The following is a 22509-nucleotide window of genomic DNA, read 5'->3' as shown; positions in this document are numbered from 1 at the left end:
ACGATTGAATAATTCGACTAACAATGGTCTAAAATAAAATGCAAAAAATTGAATCATCCACTGGATAATTGCTCAAGGGTTAAAATAACAGAAAATTAATAAAAATCAACAGGGAAAGATGGTAAATAAAAAATTAAATAAAAGATACCCTGCAGATGTATGTTGAGAGACTGTGCCGATAGGGGATTGATGTGCACCGACGAAATACTGTTCGATTGTTGATGGGGTTGTTGCTTTTTCTTGCCGAAACCCTCCAGGAACTCCATCCCTTGCAAAGAGTACAGCTCTGCGTGAACACAAACAACAGAAACTGAATAAAAGAAGAAAAGAAAATGGAAACGAAAAGAGAGCAATTGGAGGTAACGCGAGTGCACGATAAATAAAAGAAGCGCAACCGGGAAAAGAGTGAACGGGGAAAAAAGGGATTTTACCAAGGACTGGCTTTCTGCAACAGCTTAACAAAGCTTTGCGTTGGTTGAACTTGTTATGGTGACCAACTGTTGCATAATACAAGAAGAAAGCGGAAACACGTTTGTTGGATTTGTAACAATGCTTTCTCGTCGTTTTGCCAAGCTTTTCCTCTTTCGATTTTCTTTCGCAAGATTCAACTTTCGACCATCGAAATTTCAATCTTTTATTAGAAACCGTAAGATTTGGAAAATACGAAACGGACGAGCGAAGTTTATTTAAATTTGTCCGACTAATTAAAAAGCTGATGAGCCGTACTTGATCCAGAAGCAGTTGTAACGAGTTGCCTATCCTGCCCGATGGATTCGTCCCTCGAATCTTTCATCGACTTCTTTCTCCCCGCCGACCCTTTATTACGGAAGCTGCTACCCCGGGCGTTTGTCCAAAAGTTCGTTATATTATCCACCGTCCTGATCCTGCAGGACTTGGAGGAACAGACGGAAGTTTTCCTAATTTTCTCCGACGATTTCCGTCCCTTCGAGGCTAAATCGTCGTCCCGGTGGGACTGGCAACAGAAATTCCTCTCGTAATCGTTTAAATCCAAACTCCTGCCAATCTCTTCGTCCTCCTGCACGATTACGTCGTTCACCGACAAGCTCCTCGCTTTCGGGCTGTTGAACAAAGGACGATTGTTCTTATTGCACTCGAAATTCTCCACCCCTTCGAACACCGTCGTCTCGATGATCTCTAGTTTCTCCGTTTCCTTCTCGTAACATCGTCGAGAATCCACCAGCAGAGTCAGCACGGTGTCCTGACAAGGATTCTCCAAGAATACCTCGTCCTTGCATTCGATATCAATCTGACTGGAATTCTCCGGGTCGAATAAGAAACTCGACACGGACGAGTCCAACGAGCTATCCAAGCAGAAAGTAGGATTTTCATAGGACACGCGTCCTCCGTCAGGACGAGATACATCCTTTTTCTCCGTACAAGAGATAGTTGCATTTTCCTCGTTGCTTTTCCATCGAAAAATATGTCCCACCTTCGGTGACAAAGGATCGCTGTTTTTCTTGGAATTTTTCTCGGTATCCTTGCGATTCCTCCTCATTATCCTGTCGGTCAGGCATAATTTGTTCTTCAATTCTTTGCTGATCCTGCGAGACTCGAGCTCGTTCAACGACACCGAATCCCTTTCAGGATCCTCCGGTATCCCCTCCTCCGTGATGCATTCGGTGTTGCTACCGACAGGACTCGAGGATGATTCCTCGACGATGGATAATTTGTTTCGTCCTTTATTCGAACGTTGATCACGCGAGGCGACCGGGGACAAATCGAAACCGGCGTTACGATTTAAATGAAGATTCGCGTGACTCTTCAGCTTCGACATAAGCTTCATCGATGCTCGAAAGGACCTCGACCTCTTCAGGGTCGACATCCTTGTGTCGTTCGACGACCGCCTCGAGAGCAATTCCATCTTCGGGCTGGATACGGACGATTTGCGAAATTTCATCTGGAGGATCCTTCGAATACTATTTATTTTATTATCCTCGTAAATTGCACTTGCTGTTCGGCCTCGATTAAAAACGATTCAAGATAAATATCTTTAATCTTACATACAGGTACAGGAGCTTTTTCTTTGATCTTTGGCAAGGAAAGATTTTGAACGAGTGTCTCCCGGGACCCTTCGGGGCACTTCTTTGGTTCGAGCTGAAAATAGAAACGACGAATCGATCGAGGAACGACGACAGATTCGATTATCCTCGCTCTTTTATCACGGAAAACACGATCAACATCTTCGAGGTGTAATTAATAACGTTACGTGCCGATATACTCGGGTAATCAACAAGGTTAGCCGCTTTCTTCGGAGCAAAAACGATGTTAACGACGACGACGACACGTGCAACGAGACGATAAACGACACGAATGCCAAGAAACGAGATCACTGCACATGGATCACATCTCGAGGTTCAACGGCGTTTAATTGATCACTGAAACTTGGATGCACCAATTTCGAATACGGTTAAACGAGGAGGTAGAAATTTATTTCGAAGAAGCGTTTGGGATCAGTTGAGACAAAGGACTGATGAAATTGATGCGTGTCGTCTGGGACGTCGCGTAAGCCGAATGAAACGATTTTATTATTTACTTAGGCACCCGGACGATTCCAGTGCGCCAGCCTACAATTGCCCATTACGAAGAAGTGGCCTGAACGCGTCGCCTCTTCCTCCTCGAGACGAGCGTGACAATTTGTTAGCCCAATCAAACCTATTGCCAGCGTCCGTAGACTGGTCGTTGGATCGGACAAGATCGAGGGCATTGTATCCGGATAGAATCGGTATCGAGAATAAGGTAAAACTCGGGGGAAATGAAGGTAAAATCTTCCAATTTCTTGGAAAATAAATTCAGAATTTTCCTTTGAATATAAAGTTCTTAATTCTCTTATATTTCTTATAAAAACTCCTTTCCAGAAGAAGAGGGAGATTACATTTTTCTGCATAATGGTGCACCGAGTTAACACTGTCACCGAGTTCCTGATTGATCAGCGCAGGAACCTCTTCCTCCTGGAGATAATGGCTACCACACGAACCCCATAGAGAACTTATGGGCTATATAGCGAGGAAAAGGATCGGGTAATGCACCATAATCGTAAAGCCGAGAGAAAAGCTTCTCGAATAGTAGAACGAAGGAATAAAGAACTGTTGTAAAACATTGGTTAACAAGGATGGAAAATACAACCTTCCTGGAACGTAATTAATTGTTATCTATTTTTTTTTCCTTTTTAAAAAAGAATATTAATAAAAGGATAAAAGGAAATAATTTGCACAGACAAGTTTCTAGATTTACCATAATATTGGAGGAACTTTGCGGAAATGAACGAGATAAATGAAATTCTTCAAAACAAATCTCACCGACGTAACAAAACTGATACCCTGTCTTTTCCTTTCTCTCAAATCAATTAATTTTATATTCGATAAAGAACGTGCGTTACCATCGTCGGTTGAAAGTGTTCAGTGGTAGAATCGAGATATTCTGGGAATATAAACTCGATTAGATCTAACAATCTAATTTTATCGCAAATCAAACGAAAATTCTGACGGAACACGGATGAGCAATTAGTATCACTCGGTCGTGAAAAATCGATCGACACTTGTTACAACGAGCGACGACGAGTGCAATATAAACAAAACCAGGGAAATGATATTATAAACGCCTGGATGATTAAATAAAATGCAAAGCTCGACGAAAGAACAGATGGTCGTTTGTTAATGTAAACACGGAACGAAAGGGAAACAGGTAAAAGTGTTAAAGAAAAATAAAGAAAAACGAGCGCTTCCACGCACTCGGATCGAATCGAGAGGAATAGAACCACCCTCCTAGGATGGACTTCGTTAGAAGTTAACGAGCCAATTACGGCTCGTCCGATTGATAATGGGATAATTAAAGTCCGAGGTAAGTAGATTCGTTGGAGATTCGCTTCGACGTTGATTCGCGAAACTTAGATCAAACGAGGATTAAAAAGAATTTCTTCAGTAGGTTAACAGAAATAGACAAAGTTTGGTTAAAAGTTTGCGTTATTAGAAAAATTGTTTGCTTTTTAATTGCCGCTTAGCGCCGATAACGGTACACGAACGTCTTCGTCGATCTTCAGAGCAGAAAAAAAAAGAAATAGAGCAGAAACGAAGAGGAACGTTTCAACGCTCGTTGCGGCTAATAATCGCTAACAATGCTTCCGTTGCCCCTTTCTTCTTCGTGATTGTGTCTCACGATTGTTATCGTGAATCATATCGAGCAGATTTCCAGGAGAATTGAAGATAATAACTGGAAGTATCTCTTATGCTTTTACTTTTCACGATATATAAAGTCATCGATATAGAAACTAATATCGTGTACGATTTAATTAAATCTTGGCAACACCTATCTTCATAAATATTAATCCGAGCGATAAGAGGTTAATAAAACCGATACGATCTTTCTCCTGAAAGAAGCGTCACGATTCTCATCGTGGAGCAATATTTTTTCGAAAAGAAAAAAAAAGAAGAGATTACTTATCAGAGGAAAAAGTGCGATAGAAAGGTGGTTTGCGTTTCGAGACATCGACTGGACTCGGCACCGATCCAACGATATTACTTTCCTCCGGGGGCGAATTAGATTAGAACTTTTACTACTTCCTCGAGCAACGTTCGAGGAACTTCTCTTCGCGGCCATTAAGAGAACGCCAACGAAAGTGGATTACATTAGAGAAAATTGCAGCTCGTTCGAAGGATGATGAATAAATCTGTCGATGGAACGTGCACGCGACCAGCCGCGTTAAAAGACGAGGAAAAGGTTGCATAGAAATTGTAATCTGGGTAGCCCTGGATTTCGGTGAAAACGTTCGTACAAGCAGAGAGACACGAAACAGAGTAACCGGAGAAACGAGCTAACAAACGAGTATTCTATTACGATTATTTTTCTTTTATTTCCACGGTGAACCTGGACGCTCTGTCAGCGATGCAGAAATCCTGAAAATACTGATTCCCCAACTCTAACGGGCCTCTTCTACGCTGCCTGCCTGTCTCGACGATCAAATAAAAATATAAAAAGTAAAAAATCAAACGATTATCTGCACTTTTCTGATCTCCGAAGCGATTCTAATCGGTGATACCAAGTGTTATCCAAGGAAACGTTACTTAACATTTTCTATTTATTTTCTCACATTTGAATCGCCTCTTATGCTTTATTTCTGCTGGTAGCACCAGTTACTTGCTGTTTGCTCTATATAAAATGAATTCCAGTTTAACGAAGAAAGCTGAAACACAGAGAAGCGGAAAAGAGCAGTCTGGACAAATAGCAATTAAAGCGTTCCTATACCTTTTGTCGACGCTCGTTATTTACTCCCTTTTATGACATCTTCCTCGTTATCACTTCGATAAACAACAATCTACTTCCTCCGTTCGGTTACCGTTCTCCTGCTATTGTTAATACATCGTTGTTCCGTGACGAGTACGTCCCTGTTGCGAACCACCGAGCGTGGAATTAATGAATCGGTGAGAAAAACTCGCCGGAAGGTGTGCAAAATGGAAAAGCATAGGCTTTTATTAGGATTCTTCGTTACTTTCCAAGGCCTCGATTAGAATGTTCGATACGGGAGATTAAATTAGAGAAAACGAGCCTCTCTATGCATGATATTTGAAATTTTCTACGATATCGTGTGACAAAATTTATGAAATAAATATTAAATTATTTAAAATAAAATTCAGGGTCAAATGCACCTAAGATTCTGAAATTTTTACAATTTCACAGAGTGTGATCCCACAGTTTCAATCGATATTTTCAATTAGAAAACTAGGCTAATTGGAAGCTGGAAGCAGCCCGTCGTTTCATGGAAACAGCCGTATCCTTTGGAGACTTTGTGCTTCTTATCGAAGAACCAGCGATAAACTGCAATCTACCGGCCTTCCGGCGCGCAACTACGGTTCTTTGACATCGGCTAACGCCTCTTTCCGCTCGACAAATGTTTTCAACTTGTTCAACTTGAGAAAGCTATGGAAGAGAATTTTGAATAATAAACCAACGGAACTCTGAATCGAGTTTCAGAAACTTGTTCGCGAAATTTATTGTGTAAGAATCTTAAAGGAATCAATAAAACAATGAAGAGAAATATGGGGTGGAAATATGGTCGATGGTATTTGTTCGTAGAAAAAGAAAATGACTGAAACTGGTTGGAAAACGTCCATGAGCGATCTACTTATGGTTATGCAACCTTCCTTGCATGGAGGTTCACCTCGCAAGGACGCACGTGTGTCCGTTCACTACCGTTCAAATACCATCGATGGCAAATCGATCACTCCAGTTTAGATATCGTTCATCGTGTTTCCCGAGAAAGAGAAAGAATCCGACAATCATTTTTATCATACACGCTTTAAAAATTGAACGCGCTTTATTTAGCAATAAAAGATAAAAATGATTGTTTCAATATGAATGAAAGTTAAAAATTACCCGTATGTCGAATGTTCCCTTTAGGACACACTATGGTCCCGTTTATAATTGAATCTTGTTACTTTCATTTATTTTCCCGCGCTTCGAAACGAGAACGCTTTTATCACCACGTGACGTTATAATTTCAATTATAAACTCGTAAAATTGTTAATAGTGTAATTAAATCACCGTTCGTTGAACGATTTAGGGAATTTTCAATATTCGTTTCACGGTAATTGCATTATTCTTTGGAATGAAAAAATGGCGCGGAAATTTGAATTTCGTACATCGGTCGAGTAAATACAATCGATAAGTGTTGCGTTACCGACCGAGGAGGACGATTGTTTGGAGGCAACCGCGTCCCCTGTTCGAAACTTAACCTGTCTGTCACAGCTTTTTCGCAATAAATTCGTTGTGTTTCAAACGCCAACCTCCTTTTACCAGTCGCCCACTAACGTTTCTCTGTGATGTGGTTAGTTTTCACAACATCGTACAACAATTGCTTCATCCATCCTTTCCATGTCCTTCGTTGCTTCTAACGGATAACCATTTTCACTTGTTTCTTCTTTTCCCTCGTCTTTCTTCCATTTACACTTGCACACACTGTTAGCGACGGGTTTATATTTAAACAGGTAACCAAATGTCACGTTTTCTTTTTTTGATAAACATTGTTAGGCACCAGTTATCACAAGTGAAATACACGCGATGCTGTGCGGACAGCAGCGACAGCGATGTGGCATTGCTGGCGGGTACACATGGAACGCGACCCTCGCCAGTGTGGCCGAGCAAACAGCTGCCGTCTATCCCCACCAACTGGACGCCCCCATCGTTTTGACCGTACCCTTCCCCCGGCGCACCTTTTTATCAATGAAACATCACAATTTTCGAACCACCCATCGTTTAAATTTAATAAATATATTTTTAAATATTCTTTAAAAAATAAATTAACCGCTGGGTTCATTTTAATAAAAAAGGGCCCCAAGGGAAAAATGAGAGATTATAATTATTGATTTCGCATGCTTAATTCTTTCCTTTTTTCTTTTTTAAATTAATGAGTAACGATCTGACGTCAATTTCGAGAGAAAAATCTCTTCATCCAGAACCCGCAATATTTCCACTGTCAATATTTGACCAAAACCCTCGAGCGATTACTGTTCTTTGATTGAACATCTGTTTCTTGCCTAGATATATATAATACTTCCCGCTGATGGGTGAATTTAATTATTAGAGATTGATTATATCCACCCATCTGTGTAATTAACTAGTTTTTTAATCAGTGTAAGATTTATATTAACATTCCTGAAAGTCAACAGAGGAATACAGATACATTTTTCTTTCGAGCCCATAAAACGTGATAGCCAAGAACGTGGATGTGTACAATTGTGGGCAGGTATACGAAAGTACAAAGCCAGGTATGAAACGCACGTTTCCGGTGACTTGAGAAACACGTGCGTATCTGATTGTGAGATATTTAAGGGAAACAACTCTCGCATGTTAATAATTATTCTTTATATTCAGAAAAGGAAGCGTGCAATGTAGACAGTTTGATTATTCAAGAAAATGCAAGTGCATCGTTTCTACTGTTATTAAAAATCTCTTACGTAGAAAATTAATTTTCTACGTAATTTAATTGTCTTATGCTAATGAAATGTAATTCTGTGAAAAAAAAAAAAAAGAAAACAAGGTAGTTAACAAAATTCTTGTTTGCTCGTTTAATCCCTCTTAATGCAAATCCATCCAAAGGTGTACGGCTTTCAAAACAGTATTACGAATGAAAAAGCACAGGGTTAAGGGAAAGTAGACGGCCATCTCGTTAAGTGAAACTCCGTGAGGAAAGGCGTCTATTGTTCAATGAGAATTTAATTTCCACTCTTTCGGATGCACCAGGAACAATGCACTTTTGTTCGCACGAAAGAGAATCTCCATTGCTGATTATAATCGAAAAGGAAACTTCTATTTACCATACGTTCGTTGGTAATCTTTGTCATGGGAAAACTCTTCTAACCAAGCGTGATAATTTCTGGGAACAATTATTAACCCTCGAGTAGCTGGGTCAATGATGATCCAGACTCTCGAAACATGTGCACTCGGGTGCAGCATAGGTTAAGGGTCAAGGTAAGGGTCGGGACGTCCCTTCGTTCTTGAAAGAACAAAGGGAGAGACTGGGGAGACCCTGATTTAAAACGTCCTATTTAAAATTAAGTATACTCGAATTTTCAAGTGAAAAACTTTCATATATTGGAAAAATAGAAAAAAAACATTATTCCCTAACCATTTGTTTCTCAATAAATTGAACAACATTAAGTTAATTTCTAAACTTCGCATGGAATGTTTCGTACCCAAAGCGCAATTAAGAGAAAATGCAATGGGTTACCCGAAAGATCTGTTTTCCAGTTTCTCATTAAGAAGACAAACCGCTAGAGACATCCAGTAATTAGTCGAGCAAAGTGTACGCATTAATCGTCGCGAATACCGACCATTTATTTTTCGATTGAAAATAATCAATGTTTATCAAGTTGAATTTTCTCGCGATTAACGAACGACGAATTTTCTCAATGCAATGGATAGCCTCGAGTGTGAGGATCGATAAAACCTCGAAGAGCAACGGTTTCAAAAGCGTTTCCCACGATATTTTAATGAAAAATTCACTGATTCGTGAAGCTTTCCTGTCTATCTACTTCACTTTGTGGATCATTACGTCCGCATTTTTTTTTTTCATACACTAACTTTTATAAAAAACACTTTGATGGTACGCGTCACGTATTTTGACGCTTACTTCTTTACGTTATTATTTATTCCCTTATTTTTATCAACTTTATCGAATATCAGTTACGCTTTGTAAACTGGTTATTTTCTGACGAAAAAAGTGAACAGTCGTGAATTTAAATCTCTTTGAGATTCATTTGTTATCGTTTTAAAAGGTATTATATTCGCAAATAAATCCAACGCGCTGCGCAGCACGGATAAACGTGTCCTTTGTATCTTTCTGTCAATTAGAGGAAATGGTCGCAATTAAAGCCACTACGACGAAAAATGGTTCAAAGAAACGGACCGTGTCAGGCCGGGAAATATGGTGGAACGTGATGCGATATACAGGAACGAGGGGTACGAGTTCGATTTACGAAATACGTACGTGACCCAGAAAGACACAGGATGCTACGGACAAATTACAACTTTGTTCTTGTAGATAATTTACAAAGAAGAAGCGTAATTTCAAGAATAATTAATGACTTCTATATCCGCGAACAAACACGGGAGTCAAAATCAGAATCACGATTATTAAATCCAATGTCGATCTAATTGCCAGCGCAATCAATCGCGATAATTTAGTAAACTAATAGGCCGGTTTAATTAATCCGCGTAATCAGAAATGACCGCAACCGAACACGGTTAATCTATCGGACTAAAATCATTGAACGTACCAAGTTTCGTTTAAAGAAAAATGGGAATAATATTTTCGTACTTTGTAATCGCAATCCACGGTTTGAAACGTTTAATTAAATTTCTTTCTCGAAATTCCCCTCGCTTGCATAAGGAAACAAAGGCAAAAGCTGGCATTTCGATTCGGTGATTTTTCAAACCTAACGAAACAATCCTTTCAACCGGTGAATCTAATTAAAATCTTTTATCCTGCCGGCGAATAATCTATTCCCTTGGAACTTCATGATCTCGTTATGGGAAAGGTGAACCCTGTGCTTTAGCATGTTAACGAAATTTAATTACACTATAAGTATCGTTCATTACACGAGCGACTTCAGGACGGAAACTTCAACTCGACGAAAAATCGCATCTTCGTTCATTAATGTTTCATGAAAGAATAAACTTTCCATGATAAGGAATTTTAAATAAGTATCTTTAGTTATTCTTGCAAATTAGAAAAGTAGAAAATCTGATGTGCCAGCTAAGAGGTTTGATGCATCGGATAAATAAATGAACAAATTTATCCGATGAATTCCATAGAAACGAAGCGAAGAGAAATGAATGAAAGTAGAGATCGATGGATGAAAAGAGGGAGGATAATTAGTTAACGTATGCATTATGCAGTCACAATCAACAAGCTCTTTAATGCATTATTATTTTCAGAAGGAAATATGCCACGGTTTTCTAGGAAAATCTCGTAACGAGTAGCTCAAAGGAAAATGAATGAATTAAATCCCAGCGGCTGGAAAATGATTTTCACTAGAATATTTAAAAGATCATTACCGAGATGGAAAAGAAACTTGGTACGTTTTAAATTCTTAACAATAGTATTCTTTTACAATATAAGTTAATTATAATCGTTCAATAATTTCCATTTTAGAATAATTAAATCCGAATATAATACCGTGAGCGTAGGAAGCGATTTGTATTTGATTCCGTAGAAATTGCTGAAATTCCTCCATTCTACCGGTAATATTTTCGTCGAGAATTGAAAACGTCTATATGAAATATCAACGAATAATATCTCACAATTGATTCGACAAAAGGTGACAATGAATAACCGAGAAATCGATACATTTCCCGTATGCGTGCGAAACGAAAACTTTTCATGCGACACCGATGCGAATGCAAATATTTCCCGACAAATTTTCATCAGATAAACAGATAGTTTTTCCGCGACGGAAACTAGGACGTAACGTGTCTGAATATTATTGCGATTTACATGATGCATACGTGTTTGTAATGAGTTTTCCAACAATGGCACGCCATGGGATTTTCCAGGACGAGAAGTTTAGGGTATAGTTTTCAAGCACGCCGCTAACTTTGTTTCCATTTTCATTAGAGTTTTCAGCGAATCTAGATACCAATTTGCAATGAAAATTCAAGGGGAAAAAACGTTTTTCCAGCCAGTTACGATCTCGTTAACGAAATCGTGTAAACTTTTCCAGTTAAAGAAAGCGTAACAAGATTTGACCGACAATTTTCCGTCCCTTTTTTCCAATTATTCAATTTTCTTTCAGACCTTTGTACGAAAAAGTATTATTCTCAAATAGTTAATCAAGTTTTTCAAAATCAAGTTAAATTTATTCGATCAATCCACGGAAATTCTTAGTTTCATTTTTCATCATTTTTAATCTCCGCTCCTTGATCGAAAATCTCTCGCACTGCCGGAGTGCAAAAGATTAATATTCCACTGGCAAGTTTGCGTAAAATCGTGATTGAACCGTAGGTGTGTATCAACGACACACCGAGTCACACATCAGACGATCACATCGATTGCATACGTCACCGATGCACACACGTTTCTCCTATCGAAACATGTGTGTACCTATATTAGATTTCGCGTTTCAGCCGATATCGGTTCATCTGTCAGAACCAACGAATAACGCGACGCGAAATCGTGAAAATCAACGGGATATGCGTTGTATTTTAAGATTAGATTGTCATATAGATCAACGGAATATCATAGAATCGAAGTTGGAATTTATATGATATCAAGAAACGACCCTGCTTCCAATATTTAAAATTTCATCAATTGAATGACAATTATTTTAAATTTGATTTATGCAGGGCCTGAATTTTCGGGGGTCCGAGGCAAGCTACGAAAAAGTGCCTCTTCACATATATGAGATAAAAAAAAATACCTGAAATAAAATATATAAAATTTATAAAATTAACATTAAAGCTTGTATAACTAATTTAAATTTGTTTCAATTATTATTCAAGTAAATATTAATCTTCTTGCATTCTTAGACGCAAAATCGTCTTATGGGGGCCCTAGGCGGCCACTTAGTCTGCTCTGGATTTATGGCAAAATATTTTGCCCCCGTTTCATTTACACGCGATAGTTGTTAAATCGAGCAACGCATCACGAATGTTCAGAACAATGATCCATCGACGTTTGATAACGATTTTCGAGCTGACACAGAGCGATAGTCATTAAAACGTAGGTGTGTCCACGACATGTGTGACCTGGTCGATAAAGCTTCCACGGCTATTCGTTTCCGCATTGTCGATTACAAAGTGCATCGTACATCACAGGTGAACGTAGCGCATGCGATCTTGTTGCTGCATCTGTTACGTGCCACTTCCTTTCTATTCGACACATTCGACTGCCGAAATTAATTAAAACGATCAAGAGGCCACAGGGTCCTCTACTGTCTTTCGTTTCAGAAATTCAATTGACCGTACCCGGGGATTCCGCGTTTTAATTCTGATCAAAAAAGGAAGTCTGCTTCGAAAGAAAAAATTTAAATGAGACGACAGTGGTGGATGAAATTTCAACAGAAAGGAAATTTCATATTTTAATTTACCTTCGAGTCAATTACGTAGGAAAATTAATATTGAATCGAGGTGTATACCTTTGGCGGAGAATAAATTAATGAACAAATTTCGAATGCAAATTTATCGATACGAGACAAAAGTATTCTCGCTAAATAAATCCGATGCACTTGTTGAAATACTAATTATCTATGGTTGATCACCATTTCCAAGAACGTATCGCGCTCGTAATGACGCGGTGAAGAGCCACGTAATACATATTCTTATGGGAGTGCAGTTTTGATTCACTCGCATTATGCAGTTATTATCATGCCACGTTATACTCGGCATAATAAAGTCCTTCATGGACGGAATTCTTCATTGTCGTTCTCTTATTGCGGCTCCTCCGCGACTACGTGTCGCGTGTACACCTTTTTAACGATTTCTCTATTCCAAGTATTTTACCACAGACGTTGTTTTATATTATTTCAAGCGTCTCTGTAAACTCGTTAAAGTCTAACTAACATTCCGATTAAAAAAGGTGATGATTAACCGCGTTGTCGCGGAACGATTCATATGAATCGAGCAATCGTGACCGGCATGAATGAAAGTATATTTTTCCGTAGTAAAAATTCAGTCCACGAAGTGGTCCGAAATTTGCATCTATTTTTTGTTTTTCATGACCAGACTTCAAATTATCCCTTTCATCTTTATTAAAAATTATCCCTTCTCGTTTAGGCGTCAAATATTTCACCTTGCACTCTTTTATAAAATAATAAAAAATATTCTTTCCCTGCTTTGATCTCTAACATAATTTTTATTAAAAAGGATATTTATCAGCAATTTTTTTCCAGGATGTTATCGAATGTCAATCAACTTTTTCACTCACCAATTCTCGTAATCCTTTCTCATTTTCCCACGCGTCAAATCTCATCATTATCTATTGTTCTTCATGAGGTTTGATATTAATCGAATGTTCGAAATTAATTTGCAATTATACTTTGAATTCTACCCGCGCGAATTCGATCACTGTTCGATCCCCGATCGACCTTGATCGTGAATGGAAGAACGGGAGCGTTAACGTGCTCGAAAAATAGGTCTTTACGAGACCGAGGAAGGACAACGACTGAAAGGAAGGCTTTGCAACAGATGCACAGGACTGCTGGGCAACTGGGCATGACACCAGGGCAGGTGAGTTCGAATTTCGTTAAAACTCAGGGCCGTATGCATCATTAGAAGTACGAGGGATAATTACGAACACCTCATTTCACTTTCATTAAGGAATTTTCAATTTTAAAATTCAAAATTAAATAAGTAATTCTATTGGAAATTTGTCACACGATCATTTGACAATATTAATAGTATATATTTTAATATATTTAGAAAACTTACTAATGATGTTTCTAAGGTAGATAAAATTTCATCTAACACCGGTGTAACTTCTGCTAACGTTGTTCCACATGGGATTACAAGAAACTAACGTGAATTTCTGTGCGGCTGATTGTTAAAAGGAGGAAAGAAAGAGTAGCCTGAAGGCCACCTGTTTCTTAGTTCATCACCTACTGGGTGAGCTGAGCGAACTTTTCGTACATCGAACAGAAACTTCCGACTCTTTAGTTCGCCTCGCTATGTATCAAGATAACAACGGTCGAACATTGTTAAGAAGTTGGCTGTATCCTCGGGGAGCCATATAATCGACATCGGTAAAATCAACGGAGATCGCCACACGAAACAAGAAAATAAAGTTTCTCTCCTCTATCATTCCCTGAGTATTTTCTCGACTAACACGATTGCAAGTTCCCCTTGAAAAATATTTTTTCAGCAAACTTCGACTTAAGTTCGAACCGAGTTTAGAGTGGACTCTCGTTATATTGCCGTCGAAAAAATTTTCGAACTCCAAACTTTCAATTTTAGAGAAAAAATGAAGATAAAAATGTATCATTTTCGTAGATTGATGATGAAAAAGTGGTATTATTGTGCTTGAAAATCTGGCGATATAACGAGAGTCTACTGTAATTCTAACGAATATATTAATACACCAGAGATTGTAATATAATTTTGCAACGATGAAGAATTATAATAATTTCTTTTCATAATAATTCAAAAAAAAAATGTAAATTTATTTTAGGACACCCTGTATGTCAATACCTGTGTTACAGGTGCCGCCCTTTTCCGGACTGTTTTTCTTCGAGTCTGCGACAGGAAGAAGGGTGAACCCGTAACGGACAGTTATAGACTGCTTCTATACACGGGTAATTTAATGCAAAATTTGAAAAGGACACGGGATAAAGGATTATGGGAACGTGCAATCGGATCACGTTCATCTATTACAGTGACACAGAAAACAAACTAGCCATTAATAGAAGACTTAATGATTATTAATTATACAGCTTAAAGGTTAAAGATTATAAATTATACATATCTCGATCCATCGATAGACTCTCCAATGCTGAACATGCTAATTTAACATAAATTACGTAATTTTAGATGTAACTTTAATAATAGTTAATTTCCTTGAAACATGATACACTTGTGGAATGAAACTTCTATTCTGCTCTAATGTTTCATTTGTATAATTAAACTATTCGGAATTGAAAAATTGTTCCTTTTCAAGAGATTGCAGAAAATAAAGTGCATGATGAAGAAGATACATTTCATTCGTTATTTATTCCACTTTCAAAGGAAACTGTCTTGCAAGGGGAATATATTCTCATTGTATGAAATTTCGCGTGCGGGATGAGGAAACGAGGGAAGGAATAATCGTAAAGACCAGTTTCAAAGTGCAATTCCCTTATGCTTATTCCCATGGAATATTCCTTGAGTCGTAAAATCGTTGCCTAGAAATCGTCCGGCCATTCTCTCAGCAGAAACGACGACAATTGCCAATATAACGCGTTCGTAGTGCACGTGTTCTACGCTTTTATCGAAAGACAATCTAATTTTCAGATATCGGCAAATTTATTGTATTTTTACGCAACCGTTTTACAAATCCACCTTTCGCATTCGAGGAAGAATTTTTGGTATCCCGGAAATGTATTGAACTTTATAAGGAGCCAATTTTATTTCCGGGGAAAAATATCATTCGTGGAAACTTTGAAAAATGTTTAAATCTTCCTCGACGTGTCTCATTAATCGTGGCTGATGGAAGGAAAACTTTTGAAAATTCGTATCGCCCACATTCGTATATTATTCATCCGACAGAGTTCTAACACTTTGATAGAAAAATCAAATAAAATGCAGAATTTCAAATTATTATTTGCATAAACTTCTTCTGAATTGATAAATAAAAAGTTGACAAGAGGAAATTAGACTGAAAGTGATTAAGGAAAAAGCTGACGGAGGTAAATTAACAGAGGCGATTGAAAATAAAACAGCTTAAAGCAAAATAGAGGAGGAATAAAGGATGCAAAAAAGTTGCAGGTCCTTTAATCTCAATCTGAAGCATGGTCGATGCTTTTAATCTCGAATATATTTTTGCAAAAGAGGGAAGGAAGAACCCTAGGCAAAGATCGGATATTCGTGTTTGTAATAACACTCATAACAGAACTGCAAATATTTTCTTCTCCTAGCAGATTTTTCCAAGTTTACATATCGAGACACTCGGGGCATCAATTAAATTAATATTCAATTAATAGTGTTTTAAATTCAATTCTTACACCGCTTTCACTTCACCCGCGTATGAAACCACTTTCCTCGGAACTATTTCAAACGATTTACCTAAGAAGAAAAATAAAAATAAGAAAAAAATCAAGACGTACCCTACGATTTCATCCGTGTCAAGGTGACGAAGACGTTTTCCATGGAGGGATGAAAACGGACGTGGCGCTTTTCCGAGCGACAGATTAGAGAAAAAGCGATGGAACGAAAGGGACGTGAAAATTTTCTTGCCGAAAACTCGCCGGTGAAAGACGGCAGCCGGGTCGTCGTTGCACCAAATGCAGAAACCGGTTTAAGTTCTCTCCTTCTGGGATGCCGTGGCAAGGTCCTCCACCTTTAGCACCGTGTCCCTCAGAGACGAGCCACGTTCATTTTCGTCGGGTCTCGTTCCACGGGATGTTCTCGATATCTCGCGAAACGAAACTGTTTTTTCTTCGGCCGCATCCTGCGGCTACCACGCGCTTTTTCACAGGCTGAAAAAAACGTCACACCCTCTGCGCTTAGACTTTCGCCGACTTACTTAATCGACACCCGAGGCGACGCTATCTTCTACCAACGACACCTGCCTTCTATCCGTATCACTTTGTGACGAGAATTTATGATCGTCTTGGCATACTTCGAGTTACCGAGCACAGTCATTCTTCAACCCTTTGGAAATTTTTTATAATAAACCTTTGCTATCAGATTTTGAACAGAGCACCTTGGAATATAATTACATTTTAATTCCATGGAAATTTGGGTGATCATAAAAGCAGAGAATCTAATCCCTCCTCCACTTCGCCATCTAATTCTGTTATAACTTTTAACTGAAAATTTTAGACGTTGCAAGATCTCGCTTATAGAAACTTGGAACCGTGAAACGACCTTTCCAAAGTGATTTCGAAACTCCATCAAGATTTCTTGTTATTAAAAGAAAAAAAAAATCCTAAGATTACCTAGCAAATTTTCTGCCGCATTAATTAACGATCAGCTACTCGAAACATCAAAGACGCGAGATGGTGGGTCTTGGAATAAATTGAAGCAAGTTACAAAGGGTTGATTAACAAAGTCCCGGGATGGTACGAGAGGTATCTAATCAAGGATGCCACACATTAGAGGCCGTGTCGTTCGCCAAAGACTATCGTATTTTCTAAAAGTGATCTCGTTACCATAGGTCGATCGAATTACCAGAAAATCCAGGCCAGCAGAGGGTGAACGTTCAATCGTAGGCATTCGATGGAATCAACCGGTACTCCATTGTTTCTCCTTGCTTTTGTCACTGGCACGCGATAAGAATTTTCAGCTGATTTTCACAACATCCTTTGATTTCCAAGCCGCGCACTTCACCACGGGAAAGAATACTGGGAAAATTCAACGAGTACGTCTCTCGTTCACCTGTTCGCGTAATAGAAATACACCTGCGGTGACTCTCGGATCGGAGTCGCGACACGAACGAAAGACCTTTCCGTGGAGAAACAACCGCGCACGCGAACAATCGTGGACTGAGAGGCTCTTTAGACAAGCGACTCCGAGTAGCCAACCGCGTGACCGAACACGAGGACGTAAACAAAGCGTGCAACACGATTGGCCGAGACTCTACCTGACCATTCAGGTATACTGGGTCGTTCGTGGCCGCTTTCTGGCCTGACCATCGCAAAGAAATCCTCTTTAATATGAATCTTTGATTTCGATGCCAGCAGGTTCATCGATGGGAGTCGTTGAAAGTAAAGAAAGAAACACTTGCAGTTACATTAATCCTTGAACTCCGACATTAATCGAAAAATAATTTCATAATTTATGAATTAAAGAGTTTCATATGTAGAAAGAATAATTTTGTAAAGAAATATTGTAAAATTTAGAATGAGAAAATAATACGATATATAAAGTCACGTTAGAATCGGGCCTCTCTCCCTGGTCCGCCACCCGAGTTAGGAAAAATTTAAGAAAACTAGTTAATGATCTATGGAAACTTAATTTTGATGAAATTATATGAAACTTAACAATCAATTCACTCACTCTATTCGCTCATTACACGGAATGTTTAATTGTCCACGCCGCTATGAATTTACAATTGATTTCTATTATGAGTCAGACCCGTAACGTTCTCCACGATGGTCAAGCAAGCATTCTTTTACTTTCACCTCATTGTTTACACGCTCGACGTACAGTTACGTTGCTGTACACGAGATACCGAATAATTTCCTACCGTATACCGAGCAGTCACGCCACGTGGACGAAAAGAAAATTCGCGAAGTGTACGCGCCGAACGTTCGTTCGGTCAAGTTCGAAGGCGTTCTCCACTGAGATACGCTGACGCGGAGGTTTCAACGTATCCAGGTAGTCGAAGGCGTAGACGAACCATGGAATCTCGTGTTACGGAAGCCAGGATGGGCAGGAACACGTGAAAGGAGCCCCCGAATGTCACGAAATTCACGATGCTCGTGCACCTTCCTGCGGCGGGAACGTTGCTCCCTTCTGGCGAACCAGGTGGGGACGACCGGTTCTTCTCTTCGCGTATCCACGAGTTGCTGTTAAAACTACCCAACGATTGGTTGGAAATGGAACTCGCGCCCAGGAGCGTATCTAACGTCGCTTCTCTAACGGGAATAAGCGGAGAAGATTTAAAGGGAGATACCTGAACATCCAACGCGTGGGCGAGGTAATTATCGCATTGTGTTTCAGCAACGGTATAAGTGCATAGGTGTAAAATTAAAGAAAATTAAGTAAAATAAACATTTTTCCATTCGTACGAACTTCCAGCGCCTGAATTGAAGTCCCTATTCGTTAATGTACTCGAAATAATCACCAAGTCTCTAAAAGCGTGATAATAACGCGGCGTTCCTGCAATTTAACTTCAAACTACCAGCACTCCCAGCGGCCGGAAACTTTTCATCGTTCGATTGTTCCTCGAGGACGAGCCGGTCCTCCAGAGTCAAACAGGACTTTGTCGAATACACACGTTTCGTGGCTATCGAATTTAATCGACGCCTGGAAATTCTCCGAAAATTTTATAAATCATTCTATTAATATTTATATTCTTTGGGAAAGATAATGTTACTCGACATTAACATCCCCTTAGTAATATTCAAACGCATTTAGAATATTTCCCAGGATATGTATAAAATTGCCTGGATCTGACCAGAAAATAAATCTTCGTATAGGAAAAAATCGAATCGCATTTTCCATGTATTTACATATGTTCCAATATCGAGGAACGATTTATGGAATCCAAACGGAATCCATTTCCGTATGCAAAAAAAAAAAAAGGGAAGACAGGATACTTACCCAATACCGCTCTGTGACCCTTGACCCTCCTACCGATGTTTGGTGAGACGAGGCTGAGTCTGTCACCTCTGGCACCCAACAGGGGACTTGGACTCCTTCTTGGTGGTGGTTGATCAACGAAAAGTCCATAGCTACTCCCTGCGATCGGGGTGGTACTGGCACTGACAGTTCCCACCCCTCCGGCGGCACCCCATTCCGCCACGCTGTCGATCGAGCTGCTTCTTGGAAGGCACGAGCTCGTTGTACTGCAATCCCGTCTGTCAATCAGAGAAATCGATTCATAAATTTCTCTCCGATTTCTGCCATGCAGTTAGTTTCAAATTTGAAAGGGAAATTGCAATTTTTCACGCGACGATATTAAAATAAAATATACAGAGGGTTGATCTTTCGAAGATTGAATAAAATTATAATTAGGAAAAATGAGGCTCTTTTTTTTATTCATTTTAAATTGTAATAAACAGTGATTAAATTTTCATGCACGATAATTGCTCTTCAATTTTCGCTCAATTGCGAAACAGTTGATCTTCACCCCATTTAGCCACTCGTTTAAATCCACCCCTTTTCCGATGTTTGCTGACCTTTGACGCACGTTGTTAGCTACTCGTTACACCAGCCATACTCCACGGCTGTAATCGTGTTTATTCAAAATTGCACCGAGGTAATAATATTAACCCCGTAAAGTTAACGAACCGTTCGTTTTTCTCCGTATTATTTTTCCACCACCCCCGCGATCTTCGCCGTTTAACCCCGCGTGTATACAAATTAGCCAAACCATCCGTGCGATATCATCATTACTTTTTCTTCTACCAGCTCAACGAAATAGAAAGAATAAATAAAGTGGAAAAGGAAATATTATTCTTCGTTTGATCCTGTTATTTTTCCAATTCGCTGTCTTCTTTAATTTGAAAGTAAACAAGAGAAGGAAAAAAGGTGAGCGATGTTAGTAATTTAATAATTGATTTAAATTCCAAGCAGCGGTAAAATTATCTCTTCCACGAGTTTCTTTTTTTATCTCATTTCTATTTCTTTCTAAGGAGCAGATGCTTAGAAATCGTCGACACAATTTCATGAAACAGCACTTCGTGAAATATTCTAGCTAAGGAAAATAAAGAATGCAAGGGAAACGAGGCGTGCGTAGTGCGCTTTTAAAGCAGATATATTCGCGGAAATTTCATAAAATTTCCTTATTCTCCTTGCTACGAGTCGCAAAACGACGTTGATCTCTTCAAACTGTAGATCGTTCCTCGCAGGAAATAACACTGGCTTCGAAACTTTTAATATTCCTTGCGACGAACAAAACCGAAAGATTCAAAGAGGAAAGGATTCTTTGAACGATCAACTGGCTCTAATTAATTCGGACACTTTTGCTTTCTCAGCCGCAAAGTTCTCTATTTTTAATCCCCACTCTTTTAGGGGAAAAAAGGAAGGACCACCTTTGTACATGGTATTCGAATAGATTGGGCTGCCAGATTACAAGCTTTCTTCTAACAAACGAAAGGGTTCGTTCTGATTTTCAGCTCGTCAAAGTAACTGGAAGAAGCTAACCTCCGAGGCAGACACACTTTGTCCTTTCGCGGTTCTCTAGCGTTTTTCATTTCACACCCGACCAGCATCGTTTCCCTCCAAAGTTCGATTTTTTTCTTCCATTTCCCCCTTCCCTTGGCGCCGATCCAATTAATCGCCGCTGCAAATCGAATCACTCGACACCGATCTCGGTGATCCGGTTCAATTTAGCGATACACGCGATATCAGTGCTTCAATGAATACGAAATAGAGCTAACTTTGTTTGAAATTTGAATATCGTCTTGATTAACAGAATACTCTGTTCTGTTTTTTATCGGGGAAAAAAAAAACCGACGACTGTATTTGTCAGAGCGTAAAAAATCTTTCCACTGGTCGCTCTTGGTGGTCAAGTACCTTTTTTGCCAGCACAATTATCTTCGCTCAAATTACACAGTAGCGACTTAAAATTGCCCAGTCGGTGGCGGTCGAAGTTACTTTATCTCGTGGAAAAAAAGAACACGCTCGTTTCTGTCTACCATTGATCGTAATTCAACGTCCTTCGTAACATGCATACGTATAACGACTTGTTTGTTAGTCATTTGCAAGAGGGAAAAAACTGCAGTCTCCTCGTCTGATTAGGCGAACCGAAATACCCCTTTATATGATCGCAGATTGAATTATCAGTAATTTAAAAAAAAAAAATAGAGGCGAAGATTCGTATTTCTATCCCCGGGGGGGTTGATTGGAAAATCGTAGCGAGTTTGAGAATCCGATAAATTATTTGTAGATTACAGGTTCGGTACTTTTATCGAGGAACATATTAATTTCGTTGCAACTAGTTGTTCCTAGGAAACGTGTGAACTATAAATAATTTTCACCACCGCCAGGGGGAAGATAATTGCTTTTCCTCTTGGCTAGGGGGATAAGGTTTCAGACTTGATGGCCAAGGAAAGGTCAGACACAAGAGAAGATAACACTAACTGTGATATAAAAAAAAAAAAGAGGTACCATCTACTCAGCCAAGTTAAATTCGACTATATTTTTTTCCCTCCTGGTGGTCGAAGCTGGATTAACATTAAGCTCTCTTAACTACCGAAGAAAAATAATCTATTAATAGATATTTATTAAATAAAATTTGCAGTTTAAATTTCTCTGAATTTCTATCAGGAACATCGAGCAAGCAGCGAAAGCTTTCAAAGGGTGCCTTTCATGGAGAGCTTTCGAGTGGCGGCATTCAGATAAATACGAACCTCCCCGTGTAACAGAATATATATTTCGGTTCTAGTGGCAATATCCTATATCGCGTTCCTTGTTCGGAACTCGCGTCTCCGTTCGTCGAAAGCGGGTCGCGTCCATTTGCAAATTGAACTTTCTTCACCCCCGCACGAATAAAACTCCTGTATATCGCTCTATCCCTATACATTCGATGCACTGCGATGTTTCCCTCCCTATCGTGCAATAGATCTTTGTTTCAACGGTCTTCTTTGTTGGTCGTGTAAGCTTTAAGATAACCTTCGTTGATCGTTGGAACCCCCACGC

General features: G+C 39.2%; 1 protein-coding gene across 11 annotated transcripts in view; it reads right to left on the bottom strand.

Moving 5' to 3' along the window:
• wake (ankyrin repeat and fibronectin type III domain containing protein wide awake) overlaps nt 1-22509 on the bottom strand; it is a 74511-nt gene that overhangs the window by 8641 nt on the left and 43361 nt on the right. For 3 of the 11 annotated variants that reach the window (XM_034324455.2, XM_034324454.2, XM_034324457.2), the window contains 2 exons: nt 19468-19724; nt 149-286 (listed from right to left, as the gene is read on the bottom strand). In XM_034324455.2, coding sequence (XP_034180346.2) covers nt 149-286; nt 19468-19724 — 395 coding nt within the window. Of the gene's footprint in view, nt 1-148; nt 287-726; nt 6368-6387; nt 7144-16304; nt 16677-17351; nt 18363-18388; nt 19286-19467; nt 19725-22509 lie in introns of those variants that run through there. The other 8 variants (XM_034324459.2, XM_034324452.2, XM_034324453.2 and 5 more) reach the window with 8 other exon arrangements.

This window comes from Osmia lignaria, chromosome 7 (assembly GCF_051020975.1).
Source record: "Osmia lignaria lignaria isolate PbOS001 chromosome 7, iyOsmLign1, whole genome shotgun sequence".
In the NCBI taxonomy this organism is placed as follows: Eukaryota; Metazoa; Arthropoda; class Insecta; order Hymenoptera; family Megachilidae; genus Osmia; species Osmia lignaria.
Note: the sequence above shows the minus strand (reverse complement) of the source record. Positions and strands in the feature narration are given on the sequence as shown.